General features: G+C 47.4%; 1 protein-coding gene across 2 annotated transcripts; it reads left to right on the plus strand.

Annotated features, from left to right (window-relative positions):
• The first annotated feature begins 178 nt into the window (after window positions 1-178).
• On the plus strand, window positions 179-11,267 carry EMX2 (empty spiracles homeobox 2). Of its 2 annotated transcripts, XM_034440235.3 has the most exons (3): window positions 179-1,048; window positions 3,954-4,138; window positions 9,483-11,267. In XM_034440235.3, the coding sequence occupies exons 1-3, from the start codon at window positions 652-654 to the stop codon at window positions 9,648-9,650; spliced, it is 750 nt and encodes a 249-aa protein (XP_034296126.1). In that variant the 5' UTR covers window positions 179-651; the 3' UTR covers window positions 9,651-11,267. The 2 variants fall into 2 exon arrangements, with proteins under 2 accessions (XP_034296126.1, XP_034296127.1); XM_034440236.3 differs by lacking the exon at window positions 3,954-4,138.
• Window positions 11,268-20,191: the final 8,924 nt, after the last annotated feature.

Consider the following 20,191-nt stretch of genomic DNA (forward strand, 5'->3'; position numbering starts at 1 on the left):
AGAGTCTTTCCCCCTTCAACCTCAAGGCGAGTAATAGCGACCAATCATCAAGCCATTTACCAGGCTTCAGAGGAAGCTGTTTATGTGATCCGCGGCACTAATTAGGCTCATGAACTAACAAATCGTTTGCGCCACTTTGGGCAAAGGGACCCCGATCGCTCGCCTGCCATGGATTGCCGCTGGACTTGAAAGGGGCCGCCTCGGGCGCTGCGCGGAGGAAGGAAGGAAGGAAGGAAGGAAGGAGCGAGCGGGAGGGCGGACGGACGGACGGGCGGGCGGGCAGGCGGGCGGGGGGTGGTGAAGAAAAAGGGGGGGTGGGAGAAGAAGAAGAAAAGAAAAAAAAGCCAGAACTTCGCCCAGCAACTTTTTTTCTCCCCTTAGTGGATGAAGGGAGCGCGGGAGCCGAGCGGAGCGGCTGCAGAGAGCGTCTCCCTTTCGGGCGCTCGCCTCTTCGGGCGGCCGAGCACTTTTCCTCCTCTTGCCGTCGCTGGCGGCCGTTCGGCGGCCGGATTCTGGATCTAGGCGGGCCGATCCCTCCGATCTCCTGGCCAGGACCCCGAGGAGGAGGAGGAGGAGGAGGAGGAGGAGGAGGAGAAGCGGCGGCGGCGGCAGGCGGCAGGCCGGCCGGAGGAGCGTCAGCTCGTCGCCAGGATGTTCCAGCCTACCCCGAAACGCTGCTTCACCATCGAATCTCTGGTGGCCAAAGACAGCCCTTCCTTGCCCGCTTCCCGCGCCGAGGATCCCATCCGGCCGGCGGCGCTCAGCTATGCCAACTCCAGCCCCATGAATCCTTTTCTCAACGGCTTCCACTCGGGCGGGCGGGGAGTCTACTCCAACCCGGACTTGGTCTTCGCCGAGGCTGTCTCGCACCCGCCGAATCCCGCCGCCGTCCCGGTCCACCCCGTGCCCCCGCCCCACGCCTTGGCCGCCCACCCGCTGCCCTCCTCTCCCTCGCCGCACCCGCTCTTCGCCTCGCAGCAAAGGGACCCGTCCACCTTCTACCCCTGGCTCATACACAGATACCGGTATCTGGGCCACCGGTTCCAAGGTAAGCGCCGAGGAGAGGGCCGGCACGCTCGCTTCCCCGGCTTTTTTTTTTTTTTTTTGCACAGGACGGGTGGGGAAATAAATCGAGGAGGGGGACTCCCGATTGCCGTTATTGAGGAAGAGGGCCAAGTCCACCGCCTTCGACTTCAGGTGGGAGCCAGGAGGAAGTCGCGGCTTTGTCCCTGCCAATTCGAAAGCTATTTGCGTCCCCGATAAATAATTATTTGAGCTAGACCGGATCAGCTTCAAGGGAACTCCGGCTTCTTCCCTCTTTCTTGGTGGATCTGCAGACTGGTGGGAGTGCAAAGAGAATGGAGCAAGCAGGGTTCCTCGGGAACCACGATTTCGAGAATCGATTTCGCTCAAAGGAGCCACCGCCTCCTCCGGGAGAAGAGAGGGAATTTTTGTGGAAATTCCTGTTTTTCGGTTTAGGTTTTTTTTCCCCCTATTCCCCCTCCCTTTTTTTTCCCGTGTTCGTCTGAATCTTCGACGAAATAAACTGGTGTAATCGTTTAACTCAGGGGGCAGGGGGGCTTCTCCTGTAAATTAACCTATCGCTGGAAATTCCAATGAAAAGACATTAGAGTCTATTAAAACCGGAGGAGAACAAAGGGGTAGGGTGGAAGCTAATTCTTCTTAGTATTAGGGCGGCTTTTAATATCTCTCAACCGAATTTATTTTTAAATAGACAAAGCAAAGGTGACATGCATTGGGGATTAATGCTGTCTCCTGAACTCAAATATTTATGCTACTTCTTTGAGAAACTCCCCTAGCGGCTTCAGGAGAAGACTTTGTATTGTGTGCATGTGTGTATTTCTAACTAACTAAAATACAAGCACATATACACATTCTTTAGCCTTATTTCTTTGTGAGTCCTTCGAGTTACAGTAATCGGCTTCCGAAGTGCGGCTTCTAAGGGAAGTTCCTTGGAATACATTCCTTTGAAGTCCAGGGTCTCCAAGGGTCTTAACTTCTCAGGAAAATAACAACTTAAGTCACCCTGCAGTCGCATCCCCTTGTTTTGGTTTGGCACCTTCCCCCCCCCCCTCCGCTGTCATTTTCCAATGAACGGGGAGATCTTCAGAACAGCACAAAGTAAAGCTGCAAAGACTTGGGAAAGATTCCTGACTAACAGCTTTGCCCTTTCGTTTCCTTTTCCCTTTCCTTTCTTTTTTTCCTTTCTTGATGGGTTCGCACATAATTACCACTAAATAGAAGAGTGGGTGAAAGGACCCGTGGCAGGTGAGACAGCCAGAGAGATAAAAAGAGAGAAGGTAGCTTCGTTTGTGTGTGTGTGTGTGAGAGAGGGAGAGAGAGGGAGAGAGAGGGAGAGAGGGAGAGAGAAATTCGAAGGCCCAGTGATTAAGACTTTTGAAGGCTGAAATGGGGAGGGGGGGTTGGGGAGAGAGGAGCAATCAGCCTGAGAGATCTGCACCCGCTGCCTTTGCCTGTAAGGCATCCGTCCTGCTATACGTGCGCTCCTGCTCTCTGTCTCTCTCACTCCCTGGGTGCAGTTGCAATTCTAACCCACGCCAATGCCTTGGAAAAAGTATATATTTGCTCTTCAGTTATTTTATAAAGCTTCCCTTCTCCCCCGCCCAACAAACACTTAAATAAAGGCCATCCGCCAAATTCACTGTGGGGTACCTATTTGGGGTGTGGAGAAGAAAGGTCGAATCCACACTGGCGCTACTCTCGGGTTGGAGCGATTCCCCCAGAAGGAAGAGAACTGCTAGCAATTATTACGGGACTAAACTCCGGGTGGAAAATTAAGGGGTTCGCTCGCTCCGTAATCCGCGCTCCGTTGTGCTCTGATTGTTGAAGGGCGCCAGCGGAAAGGAAGAGCTTGGCTGGGGTTGTGGTGTTCGTCAGACTCGGGCATCGGCCTCGCCGGGAAAAAGAAGGGAAATACCAAGGCGGGGAAATCAATAGAACAAAATAGGCAGGCGATTGGGGTAACATTTTCAAGCCTTTACTAAAAACGGGGTGTTTTTTTGTTTTTGTTTTTTGCAACGGGAGAATGAAACGCTGGATTGTGTGTGCGTGTCACGGAAAGAAAAACACAAGCGTGTTTTTGTTTGAGGATAGGACAAAGGCCCAATGAATTTAGCGAGACTTATTTTTAAGGTATGATCTCCGCTGCGCCGTTTGCTCCCTTGCCTTCTTTTAGCAGAGGAGGGAGGCGTAGGAGGACTTTGAATTTCGTAAAACCAACTTTGGCAAGAGCAGCACTCCGACCCCATTTTTCAAAACGGATCGTGGCAAGGGCAGTAACTCTACCCGCTTATCTTAGCAGGGAACTGACAAAGAGGGTTTTCAAAATAAACAAAAGTGCCCAGCCAGGAGAGGAGGAGGAAGAGGAAGAAGGAAGAGCGCTGGGGCTCGTGACACCGAGAGAATAAATTGGGAGCTTACGGTGGATCCAGGTTGGGGGGGGGGATCTATTCAGAAAATTGGGTCTCCTGAAAGATTCTTTTTTGCACCTTTCCCGGAGTCTGTGGAGAAGACTGATCCGTAGAAGAAATCATTTGCTTTGTTTTGTTACTGCTCATTCCCTTAATTCTAATTAGATGCGTTCGAAGCACTCTTACACCTCATCTTACCTTCTACAAAAGAATACCAAATGGCCAATTAATATACCCTCAGCTTCACCTCCCTCCCCAGTTTCCTTTCTGGAGGTAAGTACTAGAAAGGCGAGGGCAGCTAATTCCAGTCCGCCTTCAAGGGAGAATTGAAGCTCTAGCCGAAGTAACAAACCTAAAACAAACCTAAAGGGCTATAAATAAAGAAGGATCCGAGTGTTACTTGTCATCTCGAGAAAGAGAAGCACAAAATAGTATTGAGCTAGGCTCGGTTCCTGCTTTTGTGTGTGTGTCTTCACTTTTTTTTTTATTCTGGTTATCCAGGTAATGAAACCAGCCCGGAGAGTTTCCTCTTGCACAACGCACTGGCCCGGAAACCGAAACGGATCCGCACCGCTTTTTCTCCATCCCAGTTACTGAGGTTGGAACACGCTTTTGAAAAAAACCACTACGTGGTCGGGGCAGAAAGAAAGCAACTGGCCCACAGCCTCAGTCTCACGGAAACTCAGGTAGGAAGAAAGAAGGGGGGGGGGACGGTCTCCGGTGTACAGTGCCTGAAATGCAAGGGCCGCGCGTTGACTGGGGGGGGGGGAGGAGCCGAAAATATTTCCTTCTGCTCACATTCTCGAAAGAAAAAGAAATATCCCCTTCGTGTTTATTTTCCTCAAACGCGTCTCTCTTTAAAAAAGTCAAAGAGAGAGACCTGTTCGGTGCCCAAAGCCAGCGGTTCTCGCTACACGCTCCTTGAAGTCCAAGTAAAATCAGATCTTTCGCCTGAGTGGCAGTAAAAGGAATTCATCATCTAGCTAGTGCAATCCTATACGCCTTCCTTGGAAGCCAGGCCCATTCAATTCAGTGGGTCTGACTTCTAAGTAGACCAGCCTAGGATTACACCGTTGATCAAGGCAGATCGGCTTAACAGGTTTTGGCTCACGCAGTGAGGATAATCCGGGGCCAAATTTCAAGGCAGAGGAATAAAAACAGGAGTTGGGTGTTGGGGCTTCTTCATCTTTGAGGATTTTTAAAAGTATTACCGGGGCCCTTTATGAGGACCTCCCTCTACAGTTATCCCGTGTCAGTGGTGACAATTGAAGCACAAAGGGTGTGCTCTTTTGATTGGTTATTGTGTTCTTGGTTAGGCTACGGACTTGTTTTGGGATTGTTTTAAATAAAATCTGCGCATTTAACAACGCATTTCAAACTCTAGATCACGTGTCCACGAGAGAGTGGGGGGGGGGAATCCTATATTTTCCCTTTCCAGGTTTGTTTTTGAAAGTGAAATGTCCTGTTTTTAATTTAACATACGTCTTGATTCAATATCCAACGAGACTAAAATAACTTGGGTTTGAACAATGGGTAGATCCTGAGCACTTCTGCTTAGGAGCCCCAAATCCTATTGAAACGGGACGATTCCCGAGCACAAGGTTAAAAGATTTAGTTGTTGGATCTAGTGGCCTGGATTTTAAATCCCACGGATTTTCACTCGGCTTAAAAAAAAAAAAAAAAAAAAGGCCTTCCGTTCTCCAGTGAAGCCGGAATCTTCTTAAAATCGTCTTCCACGGATTTGTGGGTCGAAGCTTGGCCTCCCCCCCCACAACTTCCGTGACTTGAATTCTGAGCTCGTTGGAAGTTCTGCCGTTGAGAAGCGCGGATGTTCTCCGATCCAAAGGAGATATTAGTGGGCTTGTGTGCGTGTGAGTGAGTGAGTGAGTGAGTCTGTGTGTGTGAGAGAGAGAGAGACCAGGGAAATAAACACATCAAAACGCTGGTACGCAGGGCAAAGCAATGGGACCAGAATGGCGTTGTTTAACAATCGCCCAGATGAGGCCGTAAGAGACGCTTGGAAAAGTGTGCTTAGGATAATGATCTATTGTATTAACCTTGGGAGTGGGGCGGTGGGGGGGGAGGGGTTGGCGAGGAGGAGGAGGAAGAAGAGGGGAAAGCAGATCAAATTAATCGCTCAGGCTGAATTTTAAGCTTGCTCAGCTGCCTTCTGGGCGCCTGCATCTTTGTAACCAGAGGGTTGGTTTAAGGTAGGCGTTGGGTGAAGGTTTTTTTTTTTTTTAGCCTGAGTTTCCGGTGGTAGTTCAGGTTGGTTATTGCGCCTTCCTTTAAGTTTGGGGGGCCTTGTTCTCCCCTCCAAGCCATTTCGGAAGAAAGACGCTTCCACCGCGACGTTATTCTCGTGTTTAAAAGGAAGGAAGAGAAGCGGGAGGCGAAGAAGAAGAAGGGGAAAATAGACCCAGCTTAGTTCAAAGTTCCCAGTAAACAGTAACGTTCTTGGGTCGGATTAAGTTGTAACACTTTTTCCTCCTCCCTCCTCTCTCTCTCTCTCTCTCTCTCTCTCTCCCCCCCTCCACCCTTCTTGCCTTTCTCGGGGCGGAGCGGAGGAGAAGCAGGGACGAGGTTGAGTCTTTTGTTTTAAACGTGCCTCCCTTCACAAAATCCCAGTCAACGGGATCGACGCTTTGATGAGGTTCGCCCGACAAGGGGCTGCTGACAAGCTGATTTAAGGTGGTCTTTGTCCCGCTTGATTCCGAAGCTGGTCGGGGTCTATTGTGGTGGTGTCAGGCCCCCGGTCCCCGACAAAATGAGCTCCCCTTTGGAGATCGGCGTGGAGAAATGAACCGCCGTCCCCTTCAATTAGCACGCTGAAAAGCAAATTAAACTCACCCCTTGTTCCCCCGCTCACACTATATAAAGAAGGGGCTTCGGGAGAGAATGTGAAAACGCAGCCGAGATGGGAGGAAAGGCGGCTCCTGGCAGCGAAGGGCTTCAGAAAGGGCAGCGAAGCGGGTTAAAGGGGCTGATTAAAATGGTCCCGTTTTCGGATTTTTTCCCCCCTGCCTCCCCCTCCCCTTCCGTGAAAAGCCTTTATCGGGCATTTCCAGGCTGAAGCCGAAAAAAGAAAAAAAAAGAAAGAAAGCGCTCCTTTTCCTATTCCTTCTTTTAGAACCGCGTTTACCTTTGGCCGCCACAGGGTCACTTCCAAGCGCTCCGAAGGTAATTTCGGGACCAATATAATCTATTACTAAATGACCCGCAGCCTCAGCAGGGTCGGGTTTGATTCGGATTTCCGCCACCCTTCGCGAACTCACTTCTTCCTCCCTGCTTTCCTAAAAGGGCCCGATCTGAAGGACTTTCCCGTTTTTAACTCCAATCGCGGTTCCCCCGAGCTTCTAGGAGACCTGAAGCCCCTTCCCCTCCTTTGATAAGACAGAAGCGCTTGGTACAAAAGAAGCCTCTATTGGAAGTTGGCAGAATTCGAACCTCCTCCTTAATTAACTGAGCTCCTTCGCCGCTCTCCCTCCCTCCCCCTTTGATTATTTTTAATTACGGTAGAATAATCCCCTCCTCCACCTTTAAAGGGATTTCCTCCCCCCCCTCCTAAATTAACCTGGAGCCTTAGCTGAGTTTGGGCTAAATGTTGGTAGGCCTGTCTCTTAATCGGTCCCACAGTAAGAGCCGCTTTTCAGGGGAAAGATCAAACGAAAGATGGCAGAAAATGGGTGGAGGAGGAATTTTTGTTTAAAAAAAAAAGTCTGGCTTAGTTGTTATTGTGTTTAAGCTGTGGTGATTAATAGCAAGAACTTGAACCCTGGAATTCCTAAGTACTGTCACCATCATTTTCTTGTGTAAAATGTCCTGTAATGGGCACCACAGAGAGATGATGTGGGGACTCAGGAATTGGGCACAGGTGTGATAACGTGCATAAACACACCTGAAAGCAGACTGGATGGGTAAATATTCCCTTCTCCGCAAGAACAGAACACCTTCACTCCATTATGTTTAATACCCACAATATGTAGATGTGGCTGCCACCGTTCAGTAAACGACACAGAGGCCAGTCCCTTTTCCTCCCTGTCAGATTTTTTAAATACATCGTGTGTGTATACATGGCATACAGAGATATGTATCATGGATTGATGCAGATAAACACATGGAGCAATGCAAACAGGAATGTGTGCAGGTGAATGTACATAGATCCAACTCTTCTTGGGGGTGGAAGCTCCTGGTCAATGAGGCTCTATTTAAAGCAAAATATGTGGCAAGGGAGAGTAAATGTGTTTAAAATCAAATCACCAGGGTTGAGTCCAGGTAAATGGGCATAAGGCTTCTGACAGTGGTCCATTGAGATATGAGGAGGTGGGGTCCACAGAAGGTATTCCCCCCCCACCACCACCACCAGACCATAATAGAGCTATTCTGGAGTAAATAGGAAGTCACTCTACAGCACAGAGACTCTGTTCACACAAGGCCAAGCAAACCGAATCACATCAGATTTTAAATTGTTGTGTGAACCAGCTCCTTGGGGTTAAATCGTGGGATAATTCGGCTTAACGGGGTATGTTAATAGAATTATGATGCTTTGTTGGCGAGAAGTTAACGTTTTATGATCGAAGTGCCCCCTAATTCAAAACAAGCGTTTAGAATTCGAATGCGGTCAGAAGCTCCGGTGGCATTCAAAATCCAATCCTCCAGCGTGATCCAAGCGGTGTGTTGTAACGAGTGTTGAACATTCGGCATCATGATCCTGAACGATTTTCCTGGGAGAGGAGCCCTATTGATTTTCTGATGGAATCTAATGTTAAAAACGCGTTCCAGTCAAGAGTGAAAAGCTGTAGTCCTAAATTGACATCAATGGGGGCATATTTCCAAGGACTGTGCCTAAAGTGGGAGATTAATCTTAAAGCCCAATTACTGTGGCTTAACTGAGTTCCAGAGAGGCAAGAGGTCAGTGTTCCTGTGAAGTCAATGAGATTGCCTTTGATCCTGGCATTGTCTTCCGAAGCCACGGGAAGTCCATTAATTTCTATGGCATTTATTTCCCAGTAAGCGTGCATAGGATCTTAAAGCACCGATTCGCATGAAATGCCATATTGTCAGGCTCCAAGACCAGGCGAAGCTCTGGGTAGAGCAAGTAAGGGAGAAAGAACATAGCTTTTCGCGGCTTGGTCGCTTGCTTTAAAGGAAGTCCCATTAGACTCCGTGGAGAAATTTTTCTATAAATTACACGTGAATGGTCGGATACCGTTTTGCAGGGAAAAGACTGGTGTTCAAAGGGGCTTAATCTTAAAAGTCTTTACCCAGCCTCCAATCCCAGCCTGCCCTCCTGCATCGCTGCTCCTAATTAACCCATTTTCGAATTAACTTCTGAATAATTGTAAGCTCGAAACCAGAATTCCGTGTAACGGCCAGGTTTAAGGTTTACAACTCTAGTGTTAAGTTATTAGTCCGGGAATACCCTCGTGTAGCTACAGTGGGTGTGTATTGCGTGGTGGTGTGTGGGCGAGGGCCCGCCTGCGATCCTGGCTCCTGCTATCAAAGGTAGGCAGGAGGCGGCTCTGGGGATTTCTGGCACTTCTCTCTAGGCTGCTGCTGAACGCTTCATTTGTAGCAAGGAGAAAGGAGCCAGTGCGCCTTTGCTCATACAGTTATAGTGGTGGGAAGGGAAAGTGTGAGGTGACCGCCAGTGGCCTTTGGTTGGAAGGATTGTGGATGAAGGTCGCTTCTGGAATTAAAACCAAACTCTCAGCGTCTGGGAGGGTAAAGAAGGCTGTGAGGATTAGGGACATTTTCGAAGTGAGAAGTTTCTTTTTGGAGTTATTCTCGTTGCTTCCTGGTTCGCTTTAAGACGAGGGGTGGGGTGGTGGTGGGGCGCGTCCCATATATTCGAATCCGGGAAGAAGGTCCTGGGCGCAGATTTGCAGCATTCCAAGGGGCAGAAAAGGATCCTTTGGGGGAAAAAAATCCCCCCTAATGATAATGAATTAGAATTAACTAGCAGGGAGTCCCTGCCCGAGCTTAATAGCCGCTTCTGTTTTCTCCTCCTGTCCCCTTGTGCTCCCCCAGGTAAAAGTTTGGTTTCAGAATCGACGGACAAAGTTCAAGCGGCAGAAGTTGGAAGAAGAAGGCTCGGACTCCCAACAGAAGAAGAAAGGAACTCATCATATTAACCGGTGGAGGATCGCCACCAAGCAGGCCAGCCCAGAGGAGATCGACGTCACGTCCGACGATTAAATCACCCCTTTAAACAAGTAGAAAAAGAAGCAGCAAAAAAGAGAGAGAGAGAGAGAGAAAGAGAAAGAAAGAAAGAGGGAGAGAGAAACTCGATGCTGGCGCTTAACAGACTTTTCCAGGAACACCGCACACGTGTTCAAGGCTCGGGACAAGCCCAGGAAAGTGAGTGTCGTGGCCGGGCGAGAGAGAGAGAGAGACAGAGACAGATTCCGGCTTGTTTGCACGGCCCCGTCTGGCTTAGACAGAGGCAGCGGCGAGAGTCAGTCCGAGCGTTGATCGCGCTGATCCTGCACCGGTACAAAACAAAAAATAAAATAAAAATAAAAATAAAAGAGGGAGGGAGGGAGGGAGGGAGAGCGAGAGACCTGAGGGTGGGGGAAAGAGAGAGACTGCCAATCAAAGCCAAATCACCGAGAGGAGATGATTGACCGATATTCAGTTTCTTGCCATTCAGAACGAAATCACTTCAAATTTCAAAAGGGAAATAAATCCCTACACTCTGCCCAACAGCCGCGGCGTAGGGACACCTTGCACTTCACGAGGGATTTATTCTTATTAATCATCATTCTGATTTTCTCCCAGTCTTGAGGGAGAGAAAATCCCACCTAGCCAAAATCGACACACCTGTTCCAGAAACTTGAACTGCATGCTTTTCTTTTTCTTTTTGGTTGGTTGGTTGGTTAAAAGACCTTTTGGGAAGGGGAGGAAGGAGGGTGCAGCGCTTGAAAGAAAAGATTGCTAAAGGGAGGTGTGGGGTATGAAGTGTACTTTCCCCCCCTCCTCCCGAGACAGGTTCAGTGTGCTTTTAAAGTTTATTTTATGAGAAGCTGTGCAGTTTGTAACTCTTTTTTATAACTTCTGGTGTCAATGTGGTTGTGAAAACTAAACGAAGTAGCGGTAACAAATTCTATTTTTTTCCCCCAATCAGTTTTGCTTTTCCCCAAATGGGATACCCTCTGAAGGAATGGATAAAGGTTGTGAAAGGTGGAAGGGAAAGGAACCTTTGTAATTTTGCTGCAAGACAGAAATTTCAAGAAAATAGTCCTAAAATTCCAGTTATATATATTTTTTCTTTCCATTAATGGGCTGTGTTAAAAACAGAATTACTGGAGGGATCTGAAGACATTTCAGCCTTTCTGGGCCTTCCAAATGCGGAAGACTGCAATTCCCATAATGCCCAGCATCTGGGGTCATGGGAATAGTAGTCCAGCATAGCTGGGAGGCACCAGTGTAGAAAAGGCATTTCAACCCTGACCCATTTTCCATTGGGAGGGATTTCAAGCACTGAAATAAATAACGTCAATTGTTCCAAGATTTTACAGCTATTAAAAAGAACCTCTCCAACACTGTGCCTTTTAAAGTGGTGGATTTCAACTCCCGGAATTCCCAGCCAACATGGCCTTTGGAATTCTGGGAACTGAATTGACACTTGAAGTGCACCAGGCTGGGAAAGGCTGACTAAAATGACAAATGTTTCCTTATTGTCTTATTTACCAGAATGTAAATATTTTTGTGTTGTGTGTTTAATTTGTTAGAATTCTAACACACTATATACTTCCAAGAAGTATCTCAATGTCAATATTTTGTCAATAAAGATTTATCAATACAGCTTAACAACTTTAAGCATTAAAAAAAAAACTTTCTCCTTTCCATGCCCCCAATCCATGGGTGAAATCCAGCGGGTTCTAACAGGTTCTGGAGAACCGGTAGCGGAAATTTTGAGTAGTTTGGAGAACCAGCAAATACCACCTCTGGCTGGCCCCAGAGTGGGGTGGGAATGGAGATTTTGCAATATCCTTCCCCTGGAGTGGGGTGGGAATGGAGAGTTTGCAGTATCCTTCCCCTGCCATGCCCACCAAGCCACGCCCACAGAACTGGTAGTAAAAAAAATTGGATTTCACCACTGCCCCAATCCCTTTCTGGTGCTAATAGCCTTTACATTTTATGATCAATGTTGATTGGAATCAGCCATCCTGAAGTAACTTTGTTAGTAACAAGAGATAAAAATATTTATATCAAATGACATTGACAATAAGATGATTTTTCAAACAAAGGAACGTGTTTCTGTTTTGAAAAACGCAGTGTTCATTTGGAAGCAATTTTATTATTATTATTATTTATTCAATTTATATACCGCCCTTCTCCTATTGGACTCAGGGCGGTGCACAGCTAAGGATAAAAAAAAAAAAATCATACCAATACAATTGTCTATGTAAGTTATTAAAGTCCACCTAGAAAACAGGTTTGCCAGAGTATACCTGAACTTTTGGAAGTGTAGCTCGGTGTGCGTTGTTGGAGATAAATATTGTGTCCATAAAAACGTATCTCAGAAGTACATTATTACAACTACTTAGAATTTTTGGGCTGTCAACATTTTAATACTGGTATATAGTGAAGTAATATAATTGGGCTTCTGATTGGCCCACTGTAATCTGGGCATTACTGAGCCTTAATTTGGATTTAAGTCCCATCTGAACCCATGAACCTATCCAATCATGAAAATGGTTTGAAAAGGCCCAGTGTAATTAAACCCTTCCCTCCTTTTCTTTCTGTTCTTGTGAAGCTTCATTTTAACAGAGACTTGGAAGTAAAGCCCTTTTGGTGCTAGCCTAATTTACTTCCAAGTAAGGCTGCGACCCAAACTACAATTTACCTGGCAGTTTTATTGAACTCGGTGGACTGCCTTCGGAACATACATGTGTGAGATCATTCCACAGGATTGCCTTGAGGATCAATGCATGACTAGCATGTAGTAATATAATAATTATGCTTTACATGCTACTTTGGGACAGAGGATTCAAGCTGTTGCCTCAAAAATACAGTTTTCATATCAGTTTCCTTTCAGTCGTATTTATTTTCTTTTTATTTTGGTGGTATTGTGTACATCTTCTAAAGGAGATTTTTTTTTTTTCTAAAGGAAGGGAGAGGATGCCAATAAGAATTTTTCTAAGAGAAGAGAGGGATGCCAGCGTTAATAGGGAAGGGCAAAAAGTTTCTTATAATCCTGCAGGAAACTAGTTGGCTTTCTAGGATACCCCAGGTTTTTTTTTAATTTAATTCATGGTTCATTTGCTCTTTAGTCTGATAGGCTGCATTAATCAGTTTTCTTGCCATTGACAGCACAAACCTCGGTCTGCTGTGTTCCAGCTACAAAGACTTTTTTGTGGAAGTGCAAATCAGTTTAGGCAATTATCATACCAGGAATATGAAGGGGAAAGAGGAGCCATTGCCCAGTGGTCTCCTTTAATCTCTTAATCCGTGGATCCAGGGGGGCTAGTTGGACATAATTTAGGACAATCTGACTACCCTTTACACTGCGATAAGGTGAAGCTACAATGCATCACGAAAATACCAGCTTTGTTCAATAACCTGCCTTGAACATTTCAAATTAAAGATTCCGTGCGTGTGCTGACTAATACAGGGCCTTTTAGAAATTGGGTTTAAAAGATCTGATTAGACACACACACACACACACACACACACACACACACACACACACGCAGAACTATCTATCTATCTATCTATCTATCTATCTATCCATCCATCCATCCATCCATCCATCCTGTTTCTCCTTTCAATCTTAATAAGTTATTATTCACTCAGACTAGTTGGGAAGTTAAAAATCCTTTATTTCTATCACATTCCATTTCAGAACTCCTATAGAGAGAATGCTATAGTAAATATCCCTTCCTTCCTTCCTTCCTTCCTTCCTTCCTTCCTTCCTTCCTTCCTTCCTTCCTTCCTTCCTTCCTCTTTAGAAAATAGAGAATTTATGCAAAAGATTCATTTTAATATTTTAAAATTTTCTCTCAATCCTATTAAACTATAAAATGTAAACCCCCACTTCTTCTCCTTATACTCCGGTTTTTTTATTACTCAAAATTCTTTCCCATTTTTATATTTTTAAAGGATGTGTGTGTGTGTGAGAGTGAGTGAGTGAGTGTATGGCTGTGTGTAAATGGGTTTGTGTGTATATACACACACGCACCCTCCCGCATAACACAAACTCTCTTTTCTGAAACCCCAAAGAAGGGTAAAAAAAAGAAAGGAGGAGACAGAAGGGGGGAATTAAGCGCCCTATGTAGCGTAACAGCAATAAAATCTTCAGAGAATGCTATTAGCTTTGGGGAGAAAAAAACTCTAAAAGCTTTATTACAAACCAAGCTTTGAAAATAGGGGGGATTAGGGGTCTGAAAGAGTCCCACAATGGCTAGAAGAAAAGGTTTCATGCTAATGAGGTTAATGCCCTTTGTATCTGAGGACTCCACAACTTCATTACTCGCTATCTCAGGCTCCACCGAGCGGCTCAGAACACTCCAGCTTTCCCCCTTCCCTGCCTAAAGAAGGATTTGATAGCAGCTCTGTTCAAACTAGATAATTATATCTTTTCAAGTCGGAATTAAGATAAAGAAAGTGAAGCAAAAGGCGGCTTGCCTTGATCCACTGCAAACAATTTGGGCGCACTTGCTCCACTCCCTCCCTCCCTCCCTCTCTTTCTGTCTCTCGCTCTCTTCTTCTTTTCCTTCTCCTCCCTTCCCCCCCTCCAAAAAGAAAAAAGAAAAGAAAAGAAAAAGAAAAAAGCAGGACGCTCGGAATTATTAAGTCCTCATTTGCTTTATTAATTCATCTCTTTTAAAGCGGGCCCGGATTACGCAGGCTGCTGCTGGTAGTGCCGGCGCTGGAAAACTGGAATTTTGCGTCCCCGCAGAAGTCTCCTTCCCGGCCGGGACAGGCCCCGTCTCGAGGCTGAAAGGCGCGGGGGAAGAGAGGGCACGGAAGGCGAGGTTGGGAGCAGCAGGTGGAGGCCAGGGCCGAGCGAGGCGTTACCCAAAACCTCTTTTCTTGAGATCGTTTGAAGAAGTCGGGTTCGCAGGGAAGCCTCTGCAGCGGGGCGGAAACTCTTTCCTTCTGAACTCCCGACTTCCAGAAACCGAGAGTGCCCCTGCTTCTCCCCGGCTTCGGTCTCTCGCTTGCGCTCCCGCGCGCCAACGCCACCTTCCGCCCGCGAAGGGCCGGCCGAGACCGAAACGGACTGCGGCTGGGTTGTTCCTAGCGTGCGCACCAAAGCTCCGATGCGCCCCTCCCCGTGTCTTCTTCGTTCTTCTCTTATTCCTCGCTCTATCCTTCCTTCCTTCCTTCCTTCCTTCCTTCCTTCCTTCCTTCCTTCCTTCCTTCCTTCCTTCCTTCCTTCCTTCCTTCCTTCCTTCCTTCCTTCCTCCCTCTTTCCTTTCCTTTCCTTTCCCTTCCTTTCCTTTCCTTTCCCTTCCCTTCCCTCCCTCTTTCTTTCTCTCCCTCCCTCCCCCTCTCTCTCTCCCTCCCTTCTTCCCTGAAAGGGGGCGGCCTTCAAGCAGCTGCTATATTAGAGAAGTGGCTCCCGCACTCTCGGAGACGTCGTTTCCAGGTAGAATAAGAGCTGCTGGGTGCGTTACACCGTATTTAGTTGCACGTTAACACCGGCTTCCCGGCGTTCTTCTTTAGCAAACGCGAACCTGCTCTGTCTCATCTTTTAACGGTCTCGAAGCCCATCAATTTAGAGGAACCTGCCGCCCCCCCTCCTCGGGAAAGGCCGAAATATAAACCCCCTTGACGAAGAGAGAGAAACTCCCCTTGGGTGGGTGGACGGATTCGCTTCTCGGCGACTTCTCCCCGCAGGACGATCGGTCAGGGAAGAGTGCAGACGTGCAGGGCCGCAGGTTGCTGAGTGAGGCCCATTTATTGTGAAGCCTGTCCCGAGCCCGTTCCGTTCTTCCCCCAAGGGAGAGGGTGAAACTCCTGCTCGGGATGCCCAGGGTTAGAGAGCAGGTGCTTGGGTGCTCCTCACCGGGAAGCCCCGTTCGCTCAGCTGCGGCTCTTCGCAGCTATATCTAACCGACTATAGGTGCGGATGTAGTTTGGAGCAGGGCTCTCCAATCTTGGCAACTTTAAGCCTGACGGAGTTGAAGTCCGTCAGGCTTAAATTTGCCAAAGTTGGAGACCCCTGGTTTGGAGTAACTTCGCTATGGTCCATCAAGCAAGGCCAGTAGACTTCCGCGAGTGTGTGTTTGTGTGTGTGTTTGTGTGTGTGTGTAAAAGGGTGTACATCGTGAACGTGATATACAGAGGCGGCATAGTGGTAAATGCCCCAAAGCCCCGCCTTCAGTTTTAAATGGACTTCCTTGTAAGGAAACTACACTGGTAGGGACTGTTTTAGTACCAGAGAAATCCTTTTCTTTATGCTGATTGAAGAGCTTGAACAGTTGGGAGGTTCGCATTTGAATCGGGGGATCGTAGCTAACAAAACCGTCCAGTGGCCGGAACGGAAAACTGATGGAAGTTAAAATAAGTTCTCCCTCCCTCCCCGATCTCTCTCTCTGTCTGTCTGTCTGCTTCCCCCGCATGCGCAGAGCGTAGCCAACCATTTACCCACTGCCCCCGATTGTCTTAGAACAGTTAGTTGCTTCGATCTGGTTCCTGGAGTCTTACCTCGGTTCCGAAGCGTCTCAGATCCCGTACCAGATCCCGAAAGCTTCCCAGTCCAGCATTCACATTTATCAAAGCTCAGCCCCCTTGGGGTCCAAAGACCTTTTTTCTGAGTCTTCAGGCAGAAAATTGCCCAGGCCTCTTTGTCATTTCCCCCGTAGGTTCTAAACGGAGGCTCACGGGCCTTCTTTAGAAGCAGCAGTTCTGCCTTTCCAACCCCCCCCCACCCCAAAACTTACTTTCACGTCAATGTGTCCAAAGCAGTCAGGACCATTCCTGCCTGCCCTCCTTGTCCTTAATAAATGAGGTAGGGAATATAAACTTTGCTTGGAAAAACGGTAGAAACTTTGAGAGGTCGCCTTCGGAGTCGACTCCGTCGAGCCCCTTAAATATTGTGTGTGTGTGTGTGTGTGAGAGAGAGAGAGAGAGTGAGTGAGTGAGTGAATGAGTGAGAGAGATTGAGATTGAGATTGAGATTGATTGATTTCTTTTCAGCCATACCATTCTCGGCCTACTAGGAATTTCGTACATGTAAGTAATGAGGCTGCCTCTAGGACAGGATTTGAAATATGGACAAAGATTAGCGGCTGAGATGAGCCCCGTTTGAATTAGGCAGCAGCCTAACTCGGGAGTAAGGTCGTGAAACTCAAACGGATTTCCCTAGATATAAATCCCTTTTGTACAACAACGTTCAGAATACTGCCGTGGTCTCCTGCTGAAGAGCAAGGCCTGTCTCCTAAATGGTCCTTAGTAGAGGGCACTAATAGGATTTATAATCTACTAATGTGAAGGGAGGCCAATTTAGGCAAGAGAGCCGCCTTGATAGCTCAGCTTGGTGTTACAGTACTATGTTAAATCATTACTGTAGTCACCATTATCGTTTCCTCCCCTTCCAAAGTTATGCTGATGATGATGGCAAAAGCTGGTGTTTGGTAGTGCTTTGGGTCTGGATTCTCCTCCATGGGGTGGAAAGACTTTCCCAACGCCTCAATGCTTAGCCCGTTTTCGCCGACGGAGCTCCTCTTCCCAAGAAACTGGGCACTCGAAGGGCGCAGGAAACTTGTAGCGAGAGTTTACAGTGCCAATACCTCTCTCAGGCATTAATCCGTCCCTTCTACGCTTGGCGGAAAGCTGCTGAACTCTGCGCTGCCGAAAGGACACAGAAGCAGCGCGCAACTCACCGATTTAGCCGCCTGGGCCAGCCCAAACTGCTGCTTCTCTTTCCTGACGGAGATAATAATGTATCAATTGATTTACTTTTCCAAATAGCCCCGCTGTGCCTCGGACGTCGCAGTTTAGAGGTCCTAGTGACCCCAAAGGGTAACCTTGAGCCAGGTCGGGCTTATCCTGATGGGACGCTCACAGCCCTGGGGTGCGGGGCGGGGTGCGGTGGGGGAAAGCAGCGCTGGAAGCGAGACCCCTGATTAATCAGCGGCGCTTGGCTTTGATTTTTTTTTAGGCTTTTGTGATCGCGCTCGGGCCAGGGAAAGTAGACTTCACATATATTTGAGAGGGGCTGCTTAGATCTCCTCTCTTTTCCCCTTTAACTATTTCCAATGAACAAATTCTCCCCTTAGATTGTTCAGGAGCAAATCCCGATGGAGAGGGTCTCTCTCTCTCCTCCGAGTATTCAAAGCTCCAGGAAGTCTAGTCCCGTGAGATCAATGGAGTTGGTGCTGGAGTGGACTAGTCACTCCTTTCCTCCTTGGCTTTGATGTGAATGGATAGCCTGGAGGATGGCAGGAACAATTCCGCCTCAACTTCTTCAGCCTCTTTCAGATCAGTGAACTGAAGTCTGAGCAGCCTTTTCCAAGCCTAAATCAAAGCCAAGAGCCGCTGATTCAGAAGTTGAGGTCATCCGGACTTGAAACTTGGGAAACTTTAGCCCAAGTAACTTGAAAGGCCCCACATTAGGAGAGGTTGCTATAAATCTACTCAGAATTTAGCTTTGTGCGTTCTCTTCTGCCAATTTCATTTTGGAGGATGGAGGGTTTTTTTTGGAAGGGAGGGACGGAGGAAGTTGGGGGAGAAAAGGGAAACAGGGCCAGCTTGCAGGTAAATAATGCTCAAGAAATTAGCATTTGTCTTTTTGGAAGACTGGATCCATGCATCCCGTAAACCCAAGCGCATAAGAGGATTGTCACAGCAGGAATAAAATGCTCCGAAGTCTTGACATCAGGCTGATAATATTGTTAGACATCTTAAGGACTTCACCTTTGTGGTGAAAATAACAGCATGACCTTGTAGATGTCTTCTCAAAAGTAGAAGACCAAACTAGGGAAATTCTACTTAGTTACTCAGTTTAAAACTGTCTGGGGTTAGGATTGCCCACATTCTCAGAGAATATAGGCCAAAAGCAGTTTTCTTCAGATTTCTTTTGAACTAAATTAGGGCATCTTTCAGAAACTTCACATTGTTTTTAGGGAAATTCACGAAGACGGGAAGGCTTTGTTCTCACACATTGGATTAATCTGGTTATTAAATTAATCCATTTTCTGGGTTCGACATTTGATGACGGAAAGGAGATAGATTCATACACCTTTCAACTCCCTGAAAGAAGCCTACCTAAATGGCCGTTGGTATAAAATCATCATCATCATCATCATCATCATCATCATCATCATCATCATCATCATCTGCTGGTTCTTAATCTGACTTGGTTAAGCAGGTTGTGTGAACATAGCCGCTGTGTAAAAGTAAAAAAAAAAAAGTTTGTGAGAGTAGGAGGGATCTTCCCACCTTTAAAGAAGCGGACTACCCAGCTGGGAGGGGAAATGTCAATAAGAGGAAAAAAGGGACGCGCCCGCCTCTCCGAAGACACGTGTCCAGGCTTGGCTATTCAAAACGAGGCTGTTCGCCTTACCTGGGTCCTGCCCGCTACCTTGGAAAAATCTACCCTTTCTTGGAGAGGGAAGAGACTGTCATTTGACGCCTCTTGCCGGAATTTAATCTGCTGGCAGGTGCCTGGTTGACCCAGGAGCTCACAAAAGCCTTTTCTTTTCCAAGCTCTTTGGAAAAGGCTCTTTGGGCATCTCTTGCAGCGTATCCACTGCAGATGCACAGCTGAACATGGGGGCGAAGGAATCCCTTGGAAAAGACAACTTACCTGGTACCCCCAATTAAGAAAAAATTAGCCATGGTCGGGCTCGGCTTCTTCCCACCACTTTTTAGTATTTTGCCATTTCTCAGGCTCTCAACTACAGGGCCCAAAGATTCTATAAATCTAAATCTCTAAATAGGACGGACTTCGGCCTCATCCAGTGATGGGAACCTGACGGCTCCCAAAAGCAAAGTTCCCACAAAATGCGAATCTTTCTCGGCTCCCTGGATTTATCCTTATCGCTGTGAAAAAGTTGATTGCGTCACTGGAACATTCATAGTTTTTGCCTCGTGCAAGCATCTCCTACTACAAGACAAGGTGAGACACTCAGTCCCATCCCGCCACACCTGGTCACTGTCCCCCTCCCTCAGGCATGGGACAAGCATTTTCTTCTCTCCCAACCCGGCTTTAAATATTGTTCAAAATATCAGATTAAATTGCTGCCTAATTTCCCAGTGCCTCATGAAAGCTGCATTCATGTCCCTAATCTGCTGCACCCCAGTGGCTGGGGAAAGATTAGCCTAGCAATCGCATGGCTGATGTTTTTTAAATTTCCCCTATTTCCTCCCTTCCCCACGCTGGCAAATAGCCAGGATTCAGGGTTCTTACTTCCCCTAAAATGCCTTTGGGGAAGCAGTTACCGTGGGGATCAGCACCCGCTATTCTCCTTCTCCTCCTCCTCCTCCTCCTCCTCCTCCTCCTCCTCCTCCTCCTCCTCCTCCTCCTCCTCCTCCTCTGACCATCCCCACATGCAGCCCTCCTTGTTTTTATTCCCCTCCCGGCGAGGGAAAACCGGCTAATATTTATAGCTCCGCTCTCTATTGCACTTGGCTGGACCTGACGTCAAGATGCTGGCCGGGGTGGGTGGGTAGGTGGGGGAGGAACCCACTTGATCCAGCCGGCTCCTGAAACTGATCTTGAAATGAGAGAACAGACTCTACACAATTCCCATGGCCTTGACATAAGGTACAGCGATAAATAT

Source organism: Pantherophis guttatus, chromosome 6, assembly GCF_059756535.1.
Source record: "Pantherophis guttatus breed Tessera chromosome 6, ASM5975653v1, whole genome shotgun sequence".
NCBI lineage: Eukaryota > Metazoa > Chordata > Lepidosauria > Squamata > Colubridae > Pantherophis > Pantherophis guttatus.